This window comes from Drosophila grimshawi, unplaced genomic scaffold, assembly GCF_018153295.1.
Source record: "Drosophila grimshawi isolate 15287-2541.00 unplaced genomic scaffold, ASM1815329v1 contig_1377, whole genome shotgun sequence".
NCBI lineage: Eukaryota > Metazoa > Arthropoda > Insecta > Diptera > Drosophilidae > Drosophila > Drosophila grimshawi.
The window spans coordinates 21,570,686-21,592,086 of NW_025062900.1; the positions used below are offsets into that span (position 1 = coordinate 21,570,686).

Here is a 21,401-nt window from a genome sequence, read left to right on the forward strand (position 1 = left end):
CATTTTGTTTATTGATTAAATAGCTTTATTTTTATATCAAATTGCACAATTTGGAGTTTTAAAATTAAGACATAACATCTACTTTTTGACATTTTGTATCTTGTATTTTACAATTTCGATAATTAACGTTTAAAAGTTAGATAAAAACCTATACCTTTTTTGATTATATTTAAAATTTACTTTCATTATTTTAATCAAATTATTAAAATTTTTTTTTTTTTCATTTCGAAAATAACGCTGTAGTCGGACATATCCGACTGCGTTTTACTCTGATACCAAGAAATTTGAAAATCTTTTAAAATGATGGCAAATGTTTTCGGTTGAATTGGCGTGACCCAAAACCCAATTTTATATTCCAAAATTCAAATCAAGTCTCCGGCGGAGACGAATGGATGGATTTAAAATCAATGTACTCTATTGCTTTCGGTATCAAAGTATAATCTTATTTACAATTACAATTTCAAATATTCAAACTCTATTAGTGAGCTTTTTTGAGTCCATCTAACAGGTATTTAGTAATGGGTGAGTTATCGATGACAGTTTCTTCGAAAATATCGAAATGATCGTAGCTATCGAACAGTTTGAATGTAGCGTTAAATCCGCCCTCTTGCAATTTACGGGCAAAAATACGACTTTGCTCAATAAACGTAACACTTTCATGCCCCGCTACTATCACGTGCAACTGCACATTCGACCAGGATGAGCTATCCGCCTGCCAGGGCCAAAACATGGGCGACACTTCCTTGACCGTTTCAGCATTTAAGCCAAAAATATTGTTGGGGTTAACTTCTTCCAGTTGCCACAGTTCACGCAGATCGTAAACACCGCACATGAAAAATAGGGCGCCCACTTTTCTACGTCGCTCCTCCGAAATCAAGGCAGGCACATGGAGCAATTGCGACAGGAGGTGTGCACCAGCTGAATGGCCGGCAAAGTGGATCTGCGTAGTTTGCGTTCGCTCCGCATAATCAAAGGTCCAAAGCAGAAATTCGGTGAACTGCTCAAGCAGTTGTGGAAGTGTTACCGTTGGACATTTATTGTAGTCCATAACGGCAACGCGATAGCCCTGACGAACCAGTGGCGCCACCATCGAACAGGATCCCGATTTATCCAACATTTGCCAGTAGCCGCCATGAACATAGACAAAGAGCGGCGATGGTTCCGAGACACTTTCGTTAAAAAATACATCGACCACCTGCAGATCATCTGAACCGCCATAGCGCAAATTATGAACTTTGATCCCATATTTAGTAATGAGATCTTTGGAATCTGTATTTTGAGACAATGAAAAACAGACCGCAATACATATATTAATTTATTTAATCATCTTACGTTGCTTTGTCAACTGATCGAAATTATCAAGTATAGCGATCCTGGGATCGGGCTGATCCTGAAATCTCACTGTGTTGTAACTGGGAATATATTCCCTTACTAAATCAATGTTTTTCTCCTGAGGATTGTACATGTTGCGGCGACAATGCTGTAATTACAAATAAGACTATTTGCGAGCACAAACCGGTTTTTAACAATTGCAAAACCCTCCTCCGTTTCAAATAGTTTCGAAAGCAGATTAACCAGCTTATGAAATCAAATAATTCTTCGATTCAGACTTGTAATCGCTGATTAGTTCATATGAACTAAAGAACGATTGAGCTGTTTACAAACACATTTTGACAAAAACAGCTGGTAGCATTTTTCAACTAGGTGGCAGCATTGTTAACAAAAAGCCAACTCAGCTTCTAATTTAGACATCGAATATATTGTCACAGATAAATATACAAATTTAATAAAGATGAGCCGTGCCCAGCATAACGATGACGATGTCAATTCGTCGCTATTCGATGCACGCAATGAGTATTACATTGGCAATTTCATGGGCTCAATTAATTTCGTGCTGCCGGAGCAGGGATCAGCAGGTGCCGAGCTGGCTTCCTACATGTATTTATCATATTTGGCCATCGATTCGGGCCGGATCATTGCCTCCGACATAAAGGAGAACAATACGACACCGTTGCTGGCGTTGCGTCTGGTGCACGAGGCATTCGAGCAGCCAGCGAGGTGCGAGGAGCTGCTGGAGAAGCTCACCGACAAAGTGGCTAGCGACGAGGACGAGACAAACATTTGGCACATTGCCACCGCCATTGTCTACTGTTACGATGGCCAGTTTGAGAATGCCCTGAAGATACTGCATGGTTCGAATAATTTGGAATCGATGGCGTTGTCCGTGCAGTGCTTGTTGCGTTTGCAACGCGTCGATCTGGCCAAGCAGCTGGTGGCCAAGATGCAGGAGATTAGTGATGATGCCACGCTCACTCAGTTGGCGCAGGCATGGGTCGCCTTGGCCCAGGGCACCGAACAGATGCAAGACGCCTTTCACATCTATCAGGAGTTCTGCGAGAAGTTCAAGCCAACGCCGGCTTTGCTCAATGGTCAGGCCGTCGTCCATTTGGGCTTGGAGCGTTACGAGGAGGCCGAAGCTGTACTGCGCGAATCGTTGACCAAGAAGCACAATGATTACGACACCCTAATCAATATGATGGTCCTCTCGCACCTCACGGGCAAATCAACGGAGACGATTACACGCTACTGGGAACAACTCCGGCAATTCTATCCGAAAAGTGACTTTATCACCGATCTGGACAAGAAATCCGCAGAATTCGATAGGCTCTGCCTGGAATACGAGCCGAGCAGCGAGCAACTGTTGGCAGTATAAATTTAAATACATTCAATTCCAAAACATTAATTTCCATGAATAAAACTTTATGTGAATATGCATTAAATTACAAATACAAATTTATTAGCATTACACCTGAGGTAGTCTTTCATTCTTCTAATAGCTGCGAATGGAAAAGGAATAAATATATTATTATTATAAGATCAATAATACCATCTTGAAGTTTTTGCAATCTGATCCCGAAGTGAAGTGTAAATTGATTTGTGTAGTCTTTAAAAGCTAGTCATTACAGATTTAAATAATATATGTTTTTAGCAAAATGGAAAATGAGATCACAGGTGAACAAATATTCCCAAAATAATCGCCTGCTTTCAACTGGGATCAGAGTATTACAAAGCCGCTTAAGTCTTACTCACTTCTGTTTGAAGCCATATTTTTTGCGCTCATAGAACAAATCTGTTTTCGAACTGCCCAAATTGACAATCTTGGGACAACCGTCTCGCTGCATGTCAAATAAATAATAATTAATATTAATACCTAAAATTGAATATTGCTATCTAAATTCTCAGTTGCAACTTACATCCTTTTCCTGTATTGTGCAGGATTTGCAGTAGTATGCATCGGAGACGCCGGGACCGCCGCAAATAACGCAGCGTCCCTGATACGAACCATAATTGCACTCATCACAGATGCGCACCAAAGTGCACGGACGCACGTACGAGTCACAAATCACACATTTTCCATCATCCTTTTCGCACAGCCGGCCAATGGCTGCACGTGAAAAATAAACAAATATTTGCAATCGAACTCTATATAAAATAACTGCTCACTGCGGCACTTACCAACACCAGGCTGTTTGCGGCAGAAAATCAAATCGGGATGATGCTTTGCCATGATGAAATAGTTTTAATTTATAATGAATCTTTAATCTGCGCTTATTTTGAGAATTGTTTTTCCAAATGTTTACTTCAGTATGGACGTCAGCCGGGTAAACTAAAAATCCACTAGTTTCTACAAAAAATACTGTCTTCAAAAATATATAACATAACCTTGGCGTTGTCTGGCCACACTGCACGAACAGCTGTTTTCTATATTTTCTGTATACAACTTTATCAAAAAGTGCATAGGCAAAATGCAATTCAGTTAAACGCAGAAATCCAAATAAATATACATTGAAAATAAATACGTGCATAAAAAGCAACGAAATGTCACAAGTGACGTCGTCAACGGCACAAAGTGCAGTTACCGCCCAATCGGTAAGCAGGCGGTTGCCCAACAGCGATGCTGCCGTTTGCGTGGGTGTCGGCGGAGTTGGATATGGCGAAACCGAATGGGAGGCACGCGAGGTGAGCTTGAAACTAAACACAATTCGCATACGAATAATAATTAATGCTGCAACAGTCTCAGCGCCAGCGGGAGTTGCATGAAGCGCGCGCCAGAGCTGCCCAGATGGAAAAAACCATGAAGTGGTGGTAAGTAATCCAAGGAAGGAAGAGGAAAATGAGTGTTTCTATATTGTTCCTTATGCGCATAACGTATTTAATTTGTACCTTAAATTGTTCTCATTTGAAGTGAGGTGTATAAGAAAAAAGTAGTCGCGGCTGGCTAAATGTTAGTTTATTGAAAGCCTCATCCATGCCAAAAAAATAAACATTTTTAAAATTATACAATGCAATGCAATGAATTGGTTATTACTCGATCGATAATCATAATTTAAGCGATCACTTTAACATATTGATTTACAATAACGCTGGCCAATAATAGTTATGTCTTAGGGAGTCCGCGCTCGTCGAGCAAATCATCATCTAATTAAAATTGCAGGCAGACGCGTCTCTCGGTGGGCGTGTTTCCGACTATTATCATTATATATATAGATATATTAGGATCCTAGCCGTTTATCGCGTCTTTATGAACAACTCGTTTATTGATAGCGGGACAAATGTGGTGGGGCAAAGGCTGATGTGGTAATTATGGGCGACTGGATGTCTTGAGAGCGCCAGAAGAGCGAGCTGCCGCGTTTGAGTACTCGACGCGATTGCAAATCATTCCAACAGTCAACCCAATTTTTGTATCGCGGCATTATTGGCGGCTGGCCGGCCATCAGGCGTGCGCCGCTAATTGAGGAGCATGTGGATACCACTTGCAGTGGATACAGTATGCTCGAGAAGGCGAACTGAGCGAAGCCAGCATTATATTGCCGGGTCACCTTATCCTTGATGAGGTATTTGTTCAGTATGAAAACCGTGGAGCTCGATAGCACCAAACAGGTCACATCGCACAGCAGTTTGGGGATCAGGCCAGAAAAGAAGCCTGAAATGCCTTCGGTCTTCCAGATTTCGACAATGGAGCCCAGCATTGAATTGTAGAGCCTCTCACGGCCCACAAACTGGGCCATCATGCGCAACGACATCACATGGAACGGATGCGAGACAACAATTCCGCTCACCGTCAGCACAATGTCGCGTTTCAGATTGTACTTGAATTGCAAATAGTTCTCTTCCTCGGTCAGCTCGGATTCGTCCTTGTCCTCCTGTTGCGAAAGTCCCAGCTTCTGGGCAACGCACTCGCTCACAACCATGCTCATCACGGAGCCAACCAATTTGGGTGCCAGGCCGCGATAGCAACCATAAAAACCATCCACATTTTTGATGTGACCAGCGTACTGGCAAATGTTGGGCAGCCACATAATGGGTCTGCCCATCATCGATTTGCCGGGTCTGGCGCCAATCGGTTCGTAGCCAATCTGTATTAACGTTTTTGAGTATTCAAATGGATGCAGTGCAGCGCTGACAGCCAGGCGCATTCCAAACTTAGCCCAGCGATTTGCTTCGGTCTCCGCATTCGCTGCGTTGTCATTGAAATTTGCCATTTTTGTTAAAGGAGCGATGCGATGTGTGAACAATATTAATCGATCGACCGACTTGTTTGCACGTCTGCCTATTGTTTTTTTTCTCGCTTTATTTCAGTTTATAAAACTTTGACAAAACACGTAACGATAGCTGTACAATATTGTAAGCGATATTAAATTATTTTATCCTGTTGCAGGTCCGATTGCACCGCCAACTGGCGCGAGAAGTGGAGTAAGGTGAGTCTGCTGTCTCAGATAAATTTATAGATGTATGTATATATGTATAGCATATGCCGTTTATAGGTATATTTATTAATACACAACATATTCCGTCTCAGTCCAGGTCTAATCATGTTTTGCCCGTCGGTTCACACAACGTTAATCAGTGAAACAAACAATTTAAATCAATCCGTCGAAGATTAAATTTTCTAAAAATGATTTATGCCTTTTTTATTGAACTTTATTCAATACAATTTTCTTTATTAAATTAAAAAGAAAGGAAATCACAAACTTCTCAAATTCCGATTTGATTGAGGGGCACAAACCAAAAGAAAGTTTTCTTAAATTGCTGAAAATTCAAATTAATAATTTATGTAAGGCTTATGTTGCATTCCACATTTGATGTTGCGAAATTCAATCGGGATTCGAAACATTTTCATCAGTTAGCACTTGCTTAGTTTTGGGTTATTCTATTTGTAAAAATCGTAACCATGTAGGGATCTATAATTATTTGTAACTTTAATATTCAAAAATATCCCTTTTATTCAATTCAATTCTTTTTGTATTCCATTATTCCTCGAAATTCCTATGCCACGTATGATTACTTAATACAAATGCAACTCTTAACTTTGTTCAACTTTAGTTGCTATGGCATCCGTTGAATCAATATTTGTAGTTTGTTTAATCACACAAACTGCATTTTACAGGTGCGCAACGAGCGTAACAAGGCTCGCGAGGAATCCAAACAGTTGAATATCAAACTGGACGTCGCCATGAAGGAGGCATATTCGCTGAAGCGTGAGAAAAATGATCTGGAGCTGCAGATAACGCAGCTGAAGAAGGAAATGGAAAAGGTGCACACGCTGATGATGAAACACGCCGGGCAATTCCATCGTGCCGATACCAATGAGGATGCCGAAGCCAATGGGCGGGATGCCAATTGCTCGCCGGATATCTCATCGGATGGCTTGAAAAATGTGAACAGTGAGGATGGCTTGGTCACCAAGCTGCCCAGCGATGTCAAGGATCTGGACATTGAGGAGTTTGCACTTAAGGGCGCCATGCCCAAGCACTTGACCGATTTGGATGAGGCTGCTGCCGCCGAGGAGAAGCGCCTAATACAACAGCTATCGAAGGATGACTTCGACGAGGACTATTTGCTGCAAAAGATATCCATGCTGCAGCTGCGTTTGGATGAGGCACAAAAAACCCTACAGGCAGAGCGAGAGTGAGTCAAGGCAATGCCTACAAATAATTGTATGCCTGTGTGCAATATGCAATAATTTTTACTATATGTTTAATGGTTCAGCGGAGATACCTGCTATATTATTTAGCATCAAATTTGTTTAAAGTGGGTAATAATTATATATAAACTTGTATAAGCTCTTGGACATATACTCGTATATATTTGATCAGAATCAACTGTTTCGGGTTGTATTGCCTTTTTTGGAATATAAGTTTTCGTTTATCAACAAGAATCTAAATAGAAAATAACCCAATCCCGAAATTGATATTAGTTGTCCCGAAAAGATGGCTAAATCGACTTGGCTATTGATTCTAATCAAGAATATATAATCGAATACCGAAAAAAAAGTTTCGCAGAATACAGAAATCTTTAGCGGAATTTTTATATTTTACCTGATTGCAAGAATTAAGATTGAATGAAAATCGAGTATTCTATTTTACCAAACAAAAATTGATTATTTAAGTTGTGTACGGCTTAGTTACGGAATTGTATTTAAGATTTAGGACTTCTCCTCGTAGAGGAGGTCTTTCAAATAGAGTTTTATACTTCCTATTTTTTTGAATTTTGAATTTCACATTATTAATTTGATTTAAATTGAAAATCTGTATCTGCAGTGAAAAGCACGAGCTGCACAAGAGTATTGAGAAGCTGGCGCTTGAGCTGCAGGATGTGCGTGGACGCCAGGAGGAGTTGCGTTCTGCCAAGCAGGAAGCGGTGCGCGAACTTCTAACATTACAGGTGAGTCACAGCAAACCAAGATCGCTTGATTTCAATCCTGCATATATTATAAGCAAACATTTACTCTCAACCAGGAACAACATCGCGCTGAGATGCGCATTGTGAACAACTCGCTGCAGGAGGAAATAGCAGCACGCGAAAATCTGGAGCGTCGGTATGGCTTACATATATATATATATATATATATATATATTTATAAATAAATAACATGGTAATTTTAGGCTCAGTGAGCTGCGCACAGAGCTGGAGCATTTGCAAGCCGAAAACGCTTCGGAATGGGGTAAACGCGAGCGTTTAGAATCTGAGAAGTTAGCTCTTGAGCGGGATAACAAGAAGTTGCGTGCCGAGCTGCGTGACTATCAGGAGCGTTCGGACCGCAAATGTCGGCCGATGCAGGCCAACGATGTGGAGCTGCGGGCGCTGCAACAGGAGCTGTCGGAGCGCAACAAGGAGATCAGCGAGGTCAAGATGTCCCATGCCAAGCTCAAAAAGTTGCTGGCCGAGACCAACACGGAGCTCGGCCATGCGGTGCGACGTGCGGAGCAATATGAGGCAGAGGTAAGCTGAATTGACTATTAATTAATATGCTTGTTATTATAAATATTTGGATTGGTATTTGAGGAATAGAATTTTTAAAAAGTACCATACTGTCAGGGGGATTTTCTTATCTGAATCAAATATTTTATGCGTTAGCTGCAGGCCACATTATCCATGCTGATTGTTCAGTTTATAACTGATTTTAGCTGCGTTTAATAAAAATGAAAACAATTTCGAGCTTATTGAAATATGTTTAACACTGCATAGACTAAATTTTCGTATATAAACCGCCATTTAATTTACTAGAAAGTATTTAACATTCTTGCTTAAAAACGAATCAGTTTTGTCTAGCTAAAATTATAAAGTGCAAATTATGCATAAATGCCAGCGATGACAGAATCAACAAAACAACAAATAACAAATTAATTGGCAAATGCAGCCAGACCGGTAATGGCACGTCCCAGGATCAGGGCATGAATGTCATGAGTGCCCTCGTAGGTGTTGACCGATTCCAGATTCATGACATGCCTGATGACATGGTACTCATCGCTGATGCCATTGCCGCCCAGCATATCCCTCATCTGGCGGGCAATGTCCAGCGCTTTGCCGGCATTGTTTCGCTTCAGCAGCGAGATCATTTCCGGCGTGTGCAGTTTCTGATCCTTGAGTCGGCCCACGTGCAAGCACGCTTGCATGCCCAACGCTATCTCTGTGATCGCATCCGCCAGCTTCTTTTGTATCAGCTGATTGGCGGCCAGTGGTCGTCCGAATTGCTTACGATCCAGCGTATATTGACGCGCCGTTTCCACACAGGCCTCGGCGGCACCCAAGGCGCCCCAGGCAATGCCATAGCGTGCATTGTTCAGGCAGTTGAACGGACCGCTGAAGCCCAGCGCATTTGGCAGCAGATTCTCTTCGGGCACATGCACATCGTCCATGTGGATCATGCCCGTGGGTGATGCACGCAGCGAGAATTTACCCTCAATTTTGGGCGTGGCTAGGCCCTTACTGGACATTTGGCGGTCCACAATAAATCCACGCACTTTGCCATCCTCGCCCTTGGCCCACACGACAATCACGTCGGCAATGGGTGCACTCGTTATCCAAGTCTTCGATCCATTCAAAATGTATGTCTTCGTTTTGCTGTCGTATTTGGCACGAGTCTCCATGCCGGCCGGATCGCTGCCATGATTAGGTTCGGTTAATCCAAATGCACCTAGAAATGAAATTAAAAAGTAAATTGGATATTAGTTCAATTAGTTAGTTTGTAACAATTTCAAACAATGATTTTGTATTAGTAATACGTATTTATCATTTCCTTTTTATATTAGCACCTAAGTCGTGGTTTTTAACTTTCTTATACCCTGAACCCATTGAAAATGGATAAAAAGGGAACACGCGGATCTCGGAGATTCTAAATGCTAGTTAAATTTTGGATATAAGTTCTCTTTTATCGATAACTGCTTCCTTTTCTCAAATATCGATACATTTAGATATTTTGCTGCTTACATTTGGGTGCGGAACTTTTAAAGCGAAATGGAGAAATAAAACTAGAATACATGTAACAGCTTGGGTTCAGGGCATATCGTAGTCGAGCTCACTCGACTTCTGCATTCTTGTTAAATACCTAATAATCTCTGTTATTTTTACTGCTTGATAACATCGAATTTTTTTATAAGCTGTCAAAATTGTCTATTCATTAATTGTAATCCTTTATACTGTTAATATTTGCGAGAGAGGGAGAGACAGTAACAGTGATAAATATGTAAACTCTTTGTTATTTTTGCTGCTTGACAACATTAAATTTTTTGAAAGCTGTTAAAATATGTAATGTTAATATTAGCAAGAGTATTTTAACTTCGCCATGAATGCAACAGCTGTTTTGTTTCGATTTTCGCTCACTTATCAAACACGCACATACACACACTAATAAACACCCAAGTTGAGAGCGAGCTTTTTCAAAGCTCTGCTGTCGATTTACTTTTAATTTCTTCGGCTTCGCATTTTTCCACTATGTGATATGTTTACATCAGTGTGTTTTGTTGCTAAAGGCAGCCAAGTTTAATCTCAATCTTATCACTTTGCTAGCTGATAAACGGACAAAATCTGTAAATTATTTTTAAGAATCTGAGATACAGGTGAACGCTATGGTGCTGCTGAGAAATGCTGCACAATATAGATTATTTTCTTTTTTGGCAACTCATCTCACCTATTAGTTTGCCCTGCGCCATGCTGGGCAAATATTTCTGCTTCTGCTGATCGGTTCCATAATCGTAAATGGCGCCCATGGCCAGGGAGCTTTGCACGCTGACGGCTGATCGGTAGGCTGAATCGATGCGTTCCACTTCGCGGGTCAGCAGACCGTAGGCAACATTGGAGACGCCAGCGCATCCATAGCCCTGCAGTGTGCAGCCGAGAACGCCCAGGCTGCCTATCTCCTCCATGATCTTCTTATCGAACTGCTCCAAGCGATTGGCGGCAATGACGCGCGGCATCAGCTGCGATTGGCAGTAGCCGCGAAAGGCGTCGCGTATCGACACCTCCTCTTCCGTTAGCTGGCTCTCCAGATTGAGAGGATCCTGCCAGTTGAATTTGGGCGCAGTGCTAATCGCTTTGGTGCCAGTCGCCAGGCGACGGGCACAGGGACGCAGTTTCGCGATTACACTTTGCGCAATCATTTTGTTTTTCTCCTTTGTTGTTGTTTTTGCTTTTAACGCACGCCAAACTCACGCCTTCGATTAACGAGGAGAGACTGAAAATAGCTGGACGTCGACGAAAGCTTTTCGCTGTCATTGGTTGCTATAGGCGGGAATTCGCAACTGTTTAATTGTACACACTCTCTTTCATTTTACTCTCTTATGCTAAAGCTTTTGGGTGTCATTTGTTGCTATCGGCGGAGATTTGCAAGTGTCTCTCTTTTTACTCTCTTATGCTGTTTTGCGCGAGTTTGTTGTTTTTATAGCTGCGGGTTTTTGCCATAATCGCCTTCGCATCGTAATATTATGATTTAATAACACTGATAGTGGGGGAAATCAAAAGTGTTTGTGTGTTTGATAAGTAGCAATTCGTTGCTTAGTAAGCGATCTCATTGTGTGGCTCTTTAGATTTAATGATTAATTACAACAATCATTAAATCGAAAGCATCGGGCAGAGATCCATTTTAAATACAGATGACATGACATTAATTAGTGCACTAATTAATTCCTCGTGAACTGTAGAAGTATTTTTGTTGCGTTGGATTTCTATCGTATGTTTGCACGGTCACATCTTTCAGGAATATGCCGGCAAATCAAAAACTGAATATATTTATTATCATCTACGCGTGTTCCAAATTATCTGATTTTGAATATGTGTACGTCTTTGGCATACTTCGGAGTAATACAAATTGTTTATTGTTCGTTTGGGTCCTCATTTATGATCTCCGTCAGGTCTTTAGATATAAAACATGCTGTTGATTATTGCATTTGTATGTTAATTCTGTCTTGGAGTTTGTTTTTTTCCCATGTTTGAAATCAGACAATCTTTTGAACCGTAGTTTTTAAGTATCTTACAATTTTGTATAATTATTATTCTTATTGTAATGCAGGTAAAACGCTTGCGACAGCGCGTTGAAGAGCTGAAACGTGAATTGGCCGGAGCCGAGGATGAACTGGACTCGGCCGTTAACCAGGTGCGACGTCTGCAGCGCAGCAACGATGAGCTGGTTGGCCAAACTGAGGGTCTGCAGGTGCAGATACAACATTTACAGAACAGGTGAGTAATCGGATCAGTTCACTTTAACCAACTCCTAACACTAACATATCGCGGTGACGGCTTTTGCTTGAATAACCCAACACAACTAACAAAATCTACTAAAAACAAACAACCGACAAAAAACACATAAGACGCGCTCCAAGTCCGCAGCTGCGGGGAATCGGCGGCGTTCAGTTGCGCAACAAAATTGCAGTTGAGCTGCCCAGCGATTGTCTGCCGAATATCAACGATTTGCGGCAGATTTTCGATGATACACAGGCGGGTTTGCGCAACTCGCACAATGGCTGCGATGCGGCAATGGTGCATCATGCCGCTGCTGTTAAGCGTTCCAGCCACACGGAACGGACGCTGTTGCAGCAGCAACAGAGTAACGCAGCGGCAACAGCGGCAGCTGCAACAGCGGCGGCAGCAGCGGCAGCCGCTTTCTACGATGCCAAACAATCGCATTTCGAGGAGAACATTTTTGAGGCGAAATCCAGGAATTTGGAATTCGAGCGGGCCAAACAAAAGTTCGATAATCCACATGGACAGCATCATCATCATCATCAGCACCATCAGGCGAGGCAACAACGCTCGTCGGCAGCGGGACGCTACAACAGCTCCGGCAGCAACAGCAACAGCAACACCAGCACAGGTGGCAATCGCGCAAATCTCGCCTTGCCACTCAAATGCATGACTAATAGTGGCACCACATCCACATCCACATCCAATAAGGATGATATCAATAGGCAGCTGTACGAGACGCATGACAAAGAGCCACAGCCACATTCGGGCTATGCACGGAATAGTATTAATTTAGATGGTCTCAAGGTATCCGACGATGAGGTGAGAACTATCCTAACTAACTTTCCTTAGCTGCTCTAATTATTATTTGGTGTTTATTTCTTATTTTTTGTGATTGCATCTACTGTTTTCCTAGACTGATTTTTAAATATCTTTTACAGACTCCGTAGCTATGGCTCGACAAGTTTGCTGCTCGACGATGAAACTGAGGGAAACAGCGATTGATCTAAACGTAGAAGTTTCGTGCAAACAAACATTCGCTTTTAGTATTCTATTTACTGTTAAGTATTAATTTAAATTCTAAATCTAATTCTAATTTAGTTTAATATCGTTTCGAGGCCGCAATTTGCCACACTCACTTGGCCTTTGAAACTTCATCCTGGGATATGATATATGATATGAATAATGAGCCAGGTTTGTGCATTATACTGGAAGTTCAGGTTTGAAAGCAGTTTAAAAGACCTTTTAAAATTGAAATATTCTGTATTATTTTCATAGAAATCCAGTGCGAATGCAGTAGTTGAGTGAACTCGACTACGATATACCCTGTACCCAGCCAAGTTTCCCTTCAAAAGTTGTCCTTTAAAATTGTGGCTTTTGTTGCAATCGGAAATCGATAAATGTATCGATAATTGAGAAACGGATGCAGTTTTCGATAAAATTAAGCAAACGTGTTCTGTCTAAGTCTGTAGCTCCTATATGTCTGAAGACAAACGGATGTACAGACGGACATGGCTATATCGACTCGGCTGCTGATTCTGATCAAGAATATATATACTTAATGGGGTCGTAGATGCCTTCTTCTCTCTGTTACATACTTTTGCACAAAACCCGTTTAATCTTTTTACCAGAATTTTAATGGGTTCAGTAAATAGAAATCATAATAATAATAATTATAATGTGACCCGAAAATGTTGAATAGATTTTTTAACTTCAACATAATCCATCTATTCTAATCAGCGTAAAAAAGCATAGCATACAACTTAGTGGAAATTAAAAAATTACACTTTTCAAGGATATTCATTAGAATTACACAGTTTGTATTACAAAGTCTTTAAACTAGAGTCAAAAATGTTAATTTTGAAATGAAAATTACTGGTAAAGATTGATTAAAAAATGCCCGAGAATCCCTAAGTTATACACCCCCGTAAAGAGCATTTGTTCCACTTGTTTTTAGATGTTATTTTACTGGTATCGAGAGTATTTTGGAGTCGGTTACGTCTGACTTTTTTCCTCGAATTAGCGCCTCTATTCATTGTATGCCTAGTGCCATAACTCAAGCTAAAACTTCGAAAACATTTCACAGCATTTTAGGGTTTAGTGCGTATTCCATTTACTATACCCAATATTCAGATCTCCTCAACTTTTGTATTGTGCTTATACAAAAAAAAAAAAAAAAATTTACTTACTAAACACACAACCCAAAAACCGATTTTATACCAGAATAAAATGAGTTTCCTGTCCCTCTGTGAAAGTATGAATATTTTCATGACTCCATTTTAATAACTTTTCTACTAATGTGAAAATATCACTTATCTTGCCCTTATGGTCCTGCACCTGCATTCATTGCCAATAACCAATCGACAGCCTAAACTGTTGCATACATATGAAATATACATAAATATATTTGTTGGCCGTAGGAAAGGCTACAGTTTTACGATAAATATTGGGCCAGGAAAACATGAAATATTAAAATTTAAGATTGACTTTATAAACGATTTCGATGTGCTCTTAAATATTTGCGAACTTTTGCTGACTATGTTTGTATTTTCTGAGGGAAGTGGATTAAAAATGTGTAAATTTTTTTCTTCCATATTTGTTCAATTTTGTAGGCGTCTTTCTAGTCTTTATTTATATTTAATTCAGCAAAAGTTCACAATTTAGAGTATATCTTAATATTTTGTAATTATATTAACTGTATAACGTATTAATTTATAGCAATATTAGTGTTTTTATAATAACTTACTGCATTATGATAAAATACTGCAGAAATACAAATAATATGCATATTATAACATCAAATCGACGTCTTTCAATTCGTGGTAAAATGTTGCACAAATCTTCAAATTGCAGATATTATTTTTGAGCAAATTGCATTTTGTTTTAACATAAAAACATCAATATATTTTAAGTTACTACATATATAGTAGCCTTTAGTAAGTAGATTTACTTATTCTTTGAATTTTTCAAAATATTCAACAAAATTTGTAGTACATTAAAACAGAAAAAGTCTTCTTTATAAGCGATATTTTTGGGCAATATGGTTGAGAGTAGCACAAAATTCTCTGGCATTTGCATTGCCATTTATTTGACATATGCGCTTTTTGTTTTCTTTATATTGCCCATACTCTTGCCCGATCCGCTGACCATGTCGCGAACAATACTCGCTCAACAGATCAATCATCTGGGCAATCTGACGGCCAATACGCTGGAGGCCGGTGGACAACCGAAGCGCTCGATATTGGTTACATTCAAGGGTTCGGGGGCAATTAGTCTGCTGGAGTCCTTGACCCACGTGCCGGGCTGTTATCATCACTTTTCGCCTCTAATTGCATACAGGCGTCGTTTAACAAAAAAACCCCAGATTGAGCAGGCTCTGGACGAGCTGAAGGCGCTCCTCAACTGCGATTACAGTCGGTCGCAGTCTATGCTGAACTTGGGCATGAACACGCCAACGTTTCGAAATTTCTATGGGATGCAGTGGAAGACGTGTTTAATGTATAGTCCGGAGGTGTGCTCGGATCCGGAAACTTTGGCTAAGATTTGCAGGATTTTCCCATTTCTAAACATGTCGGTGTATAACTTGAGTCTTCGGAATTTAAGGGCATTGCTAAACCAACAAGAGTAAGTAACTAATTAATTGGTAGTATTGCAGTGGTCGATTGGAAATTAGTTATTATTAGTTATTGTTATTGAGAAGCATTTATTTTTGTTATTTTAGTATGTATTTGAACACATTTAAATATAGCATAGAACGTTGAATACAATAAAATATATATATATTGGCGAGCGACCACTGTATTAAATAAAATACCCTTACTCAATTTGTACCTCGTAGTCTAAATGTTCGAATGCTACTCCTGCTTCGAGATCCTCGTGCTATAATGGGATTGCGGGCCAATCGTCCATGGTGTAAAACCCCGGGCTGCCTTCAGCCGGATGATCTCTGTGAAAATATGGCCGATGATTATGAAGCCGCTCAGATATTATTAAAAGAATATCCGCAACGTTTCGGGTCTGTTATACATCACTTTAAGTAAATATAATATTTTCAGAGACCTTTTTTTAAATTTAGAATAATCCGTTATGAGGAATTGATGAAGAATCCCAATCAGGGCTTAGCATCGATTTTTGATTTCTACGGTATACCAAGCAAGCCAGTTAAGGAAATACTGAAGCCAAATGACGGCATATTGGACATTAAATTTAAAAGAAATATTGATATATCCTTGGAACCGACATTTCAGTGGCAGCATTTATTGTCAGCCAAGGAAATTATGAATATTCAAGCGACCTGTAAAAGGGCCATGAGTGCATGGGGCTATGAGCTCATCAAAGATTTCAAAATGAAAACACTCAACAATACCATTGATTAATTGTTTTTAAATTAAATGCCAAGAAAATATTTTAAGTGTGACCACATTAATCGGTAACGTTCAACAATAATCGCTAAACACAGGTATGCAAAGGTAAACTAGTATTTTTTGTTGGTATTTTAGTATTTTTGATAGTTTATAATTTGGTATTTGGCGACTAAAAGCTATGCGTTCGTCCTTTTGTTCACAGCTGTTCATTCTGTTTTTGCTGCTCTTGGAAAGCTTGCCAGACGTCGCTTCAACATTCCCAATTAAAAAGTCCGTGGGCCATAAAGAAAAAAATCAAATATAGCGCATACAAAATTGCAGCTTGTGCATCAAATTTGCAATGTTAATTTGCCAATAATAAAATGTGACAAATCTCTCGCAAAACGAGCTTACGTTGTGTGTGTGTTGTGTTATTTCGTGCTGTGCTGTGCTCTGCAAGTGTGTGTTGTGTGTGTTTTGTTTATGTAAAATATGTAAACAAATAAAGCGCATTGAGAGAGAAAAGTTTGTAAATAGTTTGTAAGTGCAAAAGTGTTTTTTTGTATTTTGCCAGTTGGTGAATTAAATAAAAAGCAAATAACAAATGAGCACAACCGATTTGGATCTGGAGTCGTGTGCACTGCTGACCGGCGAAGCCGACGAAACTGCTGCAACTGGCGACTGCTCCAATTCCTTGCTTGTCACAGATCCCGCCAACGTCAACGTCAACGCTTCCGCATCCGCATCCGCTTCCGGCACTGTCAGGACACGCACTAAGCAGCGCATCAGTTTAAATTCAAAACGTCGACGCAGCCGCATGTCAAGACGCGCTAATCTCATTGGCATCTGTGGCGTTAGCAGTTTGTGCATACTGCTGCTGATTGCCACCACACAGCACAGACCGCTAACCTCACCATTTGGTAGCAGCTCCAGCTCCAGCAGCGGCGGCAACGGCAATGGAGCTGCCAGCAATCTGCTGACACGCAATGGTGGCGGCTACTATGAGCGACTGCAGCAGCCGTCACAAACTGCCGCCATTATTTACAATATGACAGCGACCATAGTGGATGTCCTGGCGGCGCAACGCGCTCGCATTCTCACCGAAATGGAGAATTTCGAATATCCGCGTGGCGGCGCCGAGAAACTCAACGATATGACGCCGGAAACCCAGGGCACACCCGTGCGCAGCATTGTCGTCACCAGCTGGCGTTCGGGCTCCACATTTCTGGGCGACATTCTGAATGCGATTCCGGGCAATTATTATCACTATGAACCGTTGCTGGACTTTGGCATCAAGCAGGTGCGTGATCCGGACGATCAGCAGTTGGCCGTACAAAATCTGAAGAATCTGCTCAATTGTGATTACGGTGACATGACCGATTACTTGGAATATGGCAAGACGCATACGTATCTCTTCGAACACAATCAGCGGCTGTGGGACGTTTGTCGTGAGTTTCCACGTTTCTGTTGGCGTCCCGCCTTCCTTACGCCCTTCTGCCGACTGTTTCCCATACAGAGCATGAAGACGGTGCGACTGCGTCTCGCTCAGGCCGAGCAGCTGCTGCAGGATAGGTAAGAGATTAACAGCAATTTAAAAGAGTATATTGTCATTCACTACAATCCAATCAAGAAGTAAAATATTGACATATTCAAAATATAAAAATATAAAAAATCTTTAAAAATAACAAAATTATAAACTGTTTTATGTACATATGTATGGATAAAAGAGCTTTTTTGTTTACTTTACATAATTTAATTTATAAATAAATAGATATAAAATAAAAAGTTGCTTAAATTTGCTCGTTTCTAGTTGCTGCTAAACTTGAATACTTTTTATGGTTTGCAGCGCAGTTGGTAACACTTTTTAATAGTTCTTCAGTATTGAGAGGGAAAGAAACAGACAGAGACAAAGAGAAGAAAGAGAGAGAAAGAGTGGGACAGAGAGCGCGAGAGATCAAAGGGGGAGATAAAATCCGATCGTGTCGCGTACAAAGAAAGTGAAAGGCGAGTGCCGCATGCGCAAATTGTGGCGTCTCTTTTGACACGCGTCTTTGGCGCTGCCTGTTTTGCTTGTTATTGCGGTTTCTCGCTATCTTCGCGACGCCCATTGAACTGGTTGCTGGTGCGTCAGTTGTGTATTGCTGCATGTTTTTCCATCCATTTGAGTGTTGGCAATTCGGTTGACTTTTGGTAAATACAAATCCATTTTGTGCAATAATAAAAAAAATGTAATTTTCACTTAGTGTTGGCCTCAATTTTGATTATCGGTTAACGTGTTTATCCACATATATATGTATTTGGTGTTAAGTTAAGTAATCGCTGGTATAAGTATTATAACAAAGTGCAACTAAATATTTTAAGTGCTGAAACTCTTTGGAAATATTAGTGCTAATTACTAAACACATATCGCACTCGATCATCAATAATCTTTTGCAATCGATGTGGAACTAAATGTAACTTGGACTTCACAAAGCATATATATTTTCTTGACCAGCATCAACATTCTTGTCTGGCTATATATAAATTTAATCAAATTCGATTTCCCCATGCAATCAGATTAGTTATTTTTAAACTGCAGGTTTTATTTCAGTGTAATCCGGGTTGTCTTCAAACTGAATTTTAAACTTCCACAAATAAGCAATTAAATATTGCAGTATATTAAAAAATGAGTGAAATTCATTTGTAGAAATTGTGTTTTGTCTCTTTTTAGAATGAAATGAAAAAGTTGTTAATAGACCCATATATATTTGAATAGGCAAATATTCCATTTGGCTTATGGACTCAGTTTCAAATCCTTTGTCAACATAATTGAAGGAAAATGCAAAGCTGCTGGAATTTCATTTGATAATTTTCGATTTTAAATTCATAGACAAACAGAGCAGTCAAGAAAAGAATGAAAAGTAAGTAAAAAATCAATACTAGTTGTGGCTGGTTGTGCTTTGGGGCAATCTGGGCAAACAAACCAATGCGAGAATGTAAACAGAAACCGAAAACGTATTTGATTGATATGCTTTCTATTTTTCGGCAATTCTATTGGCATTTTGGTCTCAGTTACACAAATAATTAAATGACATTAGGGAAATGTTATTGTTGCCGTTACGCAAGGGGAAGCCCAACTGAATTTAGTTCAGCCAACTGATCTGACACGTTGGAGTTGGGTTCAAGATTTGGGTACAACAATGCAAACAAAGCAGCAGATACATATAGAAATCTCAATAGACTATAAACTATTCACATTTGCCATCACACCTTCCCTGAAGCACTTCAACACTTCACACTGCATCTGTGAAAATAAATTAATATATATTTTTTATTATCTTCAATGAAGGCCAAGTATTTAGGCACTTCATATCAGTTAATTAACTGGGCTCCACACTTGCTGTTTTGTCTCTTTGCACTGGCATTTCTCTTCTTTGGCACTGGCAATTTCGTTGTCTTATCTGCTTTCACTACAAAGAGTTCTAAGATGAATATGATTATTATTTGCCATTATTGAAACTATTACAATTCTCAAGTATAATTTACTAAAAGTACTCTTTACTTATTGTAAATCTTTTAAGTCGTTTCCAGAGTTTATTGTGTCGAAGAGTCTTTCTTCTATACTCTATAAAAAATAGTTTAAGAAATTTAAATTAACTTGAAAATAATTTATTCTTATTATTAATGGACAATATCAAACTTTGATCTCATCATCTAAAAGTATTTTTTTAATTAGGAAAACATACAAAAAAGTTAATAACATATTATAGGAAAATGAGCTGGCACTTTTTGTGAGTTGCTTCTTTCAGTACAGTTCAAAGACCCTATTTCTGATTTATTATTCATATATGAGTATTCCAATTTGAACATTTTTCAAGTCTCTAAGTCTCTGGCCTGTTGTGCATTAACACTTTCCACACTCTATTAACGCAACGTAGTTGAATGGCTTGAAGCACCCGTTCGTTGTCCAGTGAAATGCATCAAAATTCCGGAAACGTTGCTCGAGCGAATAGACTTCTGTTGGTCTGTTGCCAGTCGATGTGGTTGCCCCTTCACTTACCACCCCTCCCCACATTAGTTGGCTCTCTCGGACAATTTGGGTCAGTGCGAAGCGTTGGATGATGACTCATTTAACGGCCGCCAACTTGGCTAACATTGTGTCTAATTGTCGGTTGGGTTCTCTGGGTTCTCTGGGTGCGCCCGGCACGAAAATCATTCCTTATAATTATTAATTGCTCATACGCTGCATTGCACAGGCCATTTTAGTAAAGTGACTTTTATTGTGGAAAACTTGTGTGATTTGCTGTTTGTTAATTTACCTGAGATATGTCTAAATGCGAAGCACACAAATGGTCTTCAACAATATTTGTTTATAAAACCATGTGCTCCATTTGTATGTATTTAAGCACATTATTTTTGGTTTATTTTTGGTTTCATATTTACTTATACATAAGAGTGTACATGCTTTTTCCATCGTGCTGATTTGAAAATCTAAGATGTGTACAAGTTATGCTAGATCGACCTTTCTACACTATATTTATGTATTTTTATTATTTATTTATTGATTGTCTAAACGAGGTTTCCAAGTTTTATCTCACAATGAAATAATTATTACTTTTATATATATGTAATTAACTGGCTAGTTGTGCAGTTTTGCACGAAATACTTTTCAATTAGCATAATTACAACTAAAAATCAACATCTCAACCAGTTTTGTAAAATACATCTAAAAGTACAAACAATTTATGATATTTAAATGCTAAAACTTTTAAGGAAAACCAAAAAGCTGTTAATCAACTATTCCAGAACAGTTTTGATTTTAAAAAGTGCACAAGTACACGAATAACAATTTATAGAAAATAAGAATAGTGAACTCCCTAACTGTAATCCTTTGAAAAACTTTTGTCTGAAAGGTAATAGGAGTATTAATGCTCTGAAAATATATAATGATATATTATTGTAGCTGTTATTGTTTGTGTGGCAGCCAGTTGTGTTGCCCTTTATAGCTTCACATTCTCTTTGGAACACTTTTGTTGGCGTTTTAACTTTGAGCGGATTTGA

At 39.6% G+C, this 21,401-nt stretch overlaps 8 protein-coding genes across 10 annotated transcripts in view; 4 read left to right on the top strand and 4 right to left on the bottom strand.

The window, feature by feature from the left end:
- Nucleotides 1-2: 2 nt before the first annotated feature.
- On the bottom strand, nt 3-1,639 carry LOC6566540 (kynurenine formamidase). Its single transcript, XM_001993096.2, has 2 exons — nt 1,333-1,639; nt 3-1,269 (listed from the first exon to the last, which is right to left on the bottom strand). Exons 1-2 carry the CDS (start codon nt 1,463-1,465, stop codon nt 479-481), a joined length of 924 nt encoding a protein of 307 aa, XP_001993132.1. The 5' UTR covers nt 1,466-1,639; the 3' UTR covers nt 3-478.
- Nucleotides 1,640-1,717: 78 nt separating this feature from the next.
- Nucleotides 1,718-2,808, top strand: LOC6566541 (coatomer subunit epsilon). The gene has a single exon (XM_001993097.3). The coding sequence runs from the start codon at nt 1,793-1,795 to the stop codon at nt 2,711-2,713; it is 921 nt and encodes a 306-aa protein (XP_001993133.1). The 5' UTR covers nt 1,718-1,792; the 3' UTR covers nt 2,714-2,808.
- On the bottom strand, nt 2,740-3,603 carry LOC6566542 (PHD finger-like domain-containing protein 5A). Its single transcript, XM_001993098.2, has 4 exons — nt 3,517-3,603; nt 3,255-3,445; nt 3,091-3,176; nt 2,740-2,837 (listed from the first exon to the last, which is right to left on the bottom strand). The coding sequence occupies exons 1-4, from the start codon at nt 3,566-3,568 to the stop codon at nt 2,831-2,833; spliced, it is 336 nt and encodes a 111-aa protein (XP_001993134.2). The 5' UTR covers nt 3,569-3,603; the 3' UTR covers nt 2,740-2,830.
- A 141-nt stretch (nt 3,604-3,744) lies between these two features.
- Nucleotides 3,745-14,588, top strand: LOC6566466 (coiled-coil domain-containing protein 102A). Of its 2 annotated transcripts, XM_001993099.3 has the most exons (10): nt 3,814-4,020; nt 4,076-4,146; nt 5,720-5,759; nt 6,449-6,969; nt 7,602-7,725; nt 7,800-7,879; nt 7,947-8,283; nt 11,849-12,015; nt 12,147-12,840; nt 12,960-13,028. In XM_001993099.3, exons 1-10 carry the CDS (start codon nt 3,880-3,882, stop codon nt 12,966-12,968), a joined length of 2,184 nt encoding a protein of 727 aa, XP_001993135.1. In that variant the 5' UTR covers nt 3,814-3,879; the 3' UTR covers nt 12,969-13,028. The 2 variants fall into 2 exon arrangements, with proteins under 2 accessions (XP_032595419.1, XP_001993135.1); XM_032739528.2 differs by lacking the exon at nt 12,147-12,840 and having other exon boundaries at nt 3,745-4,020; nt 12,960-14,588.
- LOC6566467 (mitochondrial carrier homolog 2) lies at nt 4,275-5,618 on the bottom strand. The gene has a single exon (XM_001993100.3). It carries the CDS (start codon nt 5,541-5,543, stop codon nt 4,596-4,598), a length of 948 nt encoding a protein of 315 aa, XP_001993136.1. The 5' UTR covers nt 5,544-5,618; the 3' UTR covers nt 4,275-4,595.
- Nucleotides 8,532-11,011, bottom strand: LOC6566468 (glutaryl-CoA dehydrogenase, mitochondrial). The gene is made up of 2 exons (XM_001993101.2): nt 10,472-11,011; nt 8,532-9,478 (listed from the first exon to the last, which is right to left on the bottom strand). The coding sequence occupies exons 1-2, from the start codon at nt 10,938-10,940 to the stop codon at nt 8,685-8,687; spliced, it is 1,263 nt and encodes a 420-aa protein (XP_001993137.1). The 5' UTR covers nt 10,941-11,011; the 3' UTR covers nt 8,532-8,684.
- A 455-nt stretch (nt 14,589-15,043) lies between the features above and the next one.
- On the top strand, nt 15,044-16,769 carry LOC6566469. Of its 2 annotated transcripts, none has more exons than XM_001993102.2 (4): nt 15,044-15,642; nt 15,857-16,033; nt 16,094-16,487; nt 16,585-16,769. In XM_001993102.2, exons 1-3 carry the CDS (start codon nt 15,059-15,061, stop codon nt 16,392-16,394), a joined length of 1,062 nt encoding a protein of 353 aa, XP_001993138.1. In that variant the 5' UTR covers nt 15,044-15,058; the 3' UTR covers nt 16,395-16,487; nt 16,585-16,769. The 2 variants fall into 2 exon arrangements, with proteins under 2 accessions (XP_001993138.1, XP_043070470.1); XM_043214535.1 differs by having other exon boundaries at nt 16,094-16,477.
- A 52-nt stretch (nt 16,770-16,821) lies between these two features.
- The window catches only part of LOC6566470 (carbohydrate sulfotransferase 4), a 32,923-nt gene continuing 28,343 nt past the window's right edge, over nt 16,822-21,401 (top strand). Inside the window, exon 1 of the mRNA XM_001993103.3 lies at nt 16,822-17,933. Coding sequence (XP_001993139.1) covers nt 16,966-17,933 — 968 coding nt within the window. The 5' untranslated portion in view covers nt 16,822-16,965. The remainder of the gene's footprint in view (nt 17,934-21,401) is intronic.

Bases quoted from the DNA above. Each gene is read 5' to 3' on its own strand.
- LOC6566466 (XM_001993099.3), top strand. From the start codon at position 3,880: ATGTCACAAGTGACGTCGTCAACGGCACAAAGTGCAGTTACCGCCCAA. The intron at 4,021-4,075 runs GTGAGCTTGAAA...ATGCTGCAACAG, and splicing joins CCGAATGGGAGGCACGCGAG to TCTCAGCGCCAGCGGGAGTT. The intron at 8,284-11,848 runs GTAAGCTGAATT...ATTGTAATGCAG, and splicing joins CGGAGCAATATGAGGCAGAG to GTAAAACGCTTGCGACAGCG.
- LOC6566467 (XM_001993100.3), bottom strand. From the start codon at position 5,543: ATGGCAAATTTCAATGACAACGCAGCGAATGCGGAGACCGAAGCAAAT.
- LOC6566542 (XM_001993098.2), bottom strand. From the start codon at position 3,568: ATGGCAAAGCATCATCCCGATTTGATTTTCTGCCGCAAACAGCCTGGT. The intron at 3,446-3,516 runs GTAAGTGCCGCA...TTTCACGTGCAG, and splicing joins CCGCAAACAGCCTGGTGTTG to CCATTGGCCGGCTGTGCGAA. The intron at 3,177-3,254 runs GTAAGTTGCAAC...TTTGACATGCAG, and splicing joins GCACAATACAGGAAAAGGAT to CGAGACGGTTGTCCCAAGAT.
- LOC6566541 (XM_001993097.3), top strand. From the start codon at position 1,793: ATGAGCCGTGCCCAGCATAACGATGACGATGTCAATTCGTCGCTATTC.
- LOC6566468 (XM_001993101.2), bottom strand. From the start codon at position 10,940: ATGATTGCGCAAAGTGTAATCGCGAAACTGCGTCCCTGTGCCCGTCGC. The intron at 9,479-10,471 runs GTGAGATGAGTT...TTTCATTTCTAG, and splicing joins GGCGCAGGGCAAACTAATAG to GTGCATTTGGATTAACCGAA.
- LOC6566540 (XM_001993096.2), bottom strand. From the start codon at position 1,465: ATGTACAATCCTCAGGAGAAAAACATTGATTTAGTAAGGGAATATATT. The intron at 1,270-1,332 runs GTAAGATGATTA...CTCAAAATACAG, and splicing joins CGATCAGTTGACAAAGCAAC to ATTCCAAAGATCTCATTACT.
- LOC6566469 (XM_001993102.2), top strand. From the start codon at position 15,059: ATGGTTGAGAGTAGCACAAAATTCTCTGGCATTTGCATTGCCATTTAT. The intron at 15,643-15,856 runs GTAAGTAACTAA...TGTACCTCGTAG, and splicing joins GCATTGCTAAACCAACAAGA to TCTAAATGTTCGAATGCTAC. The intron at 16,034-16,093 runs GTCTGTTATACA...TTTTAAATTTAG, and splicing joins GAATATCCGCAACGTTTCGG to AATAATCCGTTATGAGGAAT.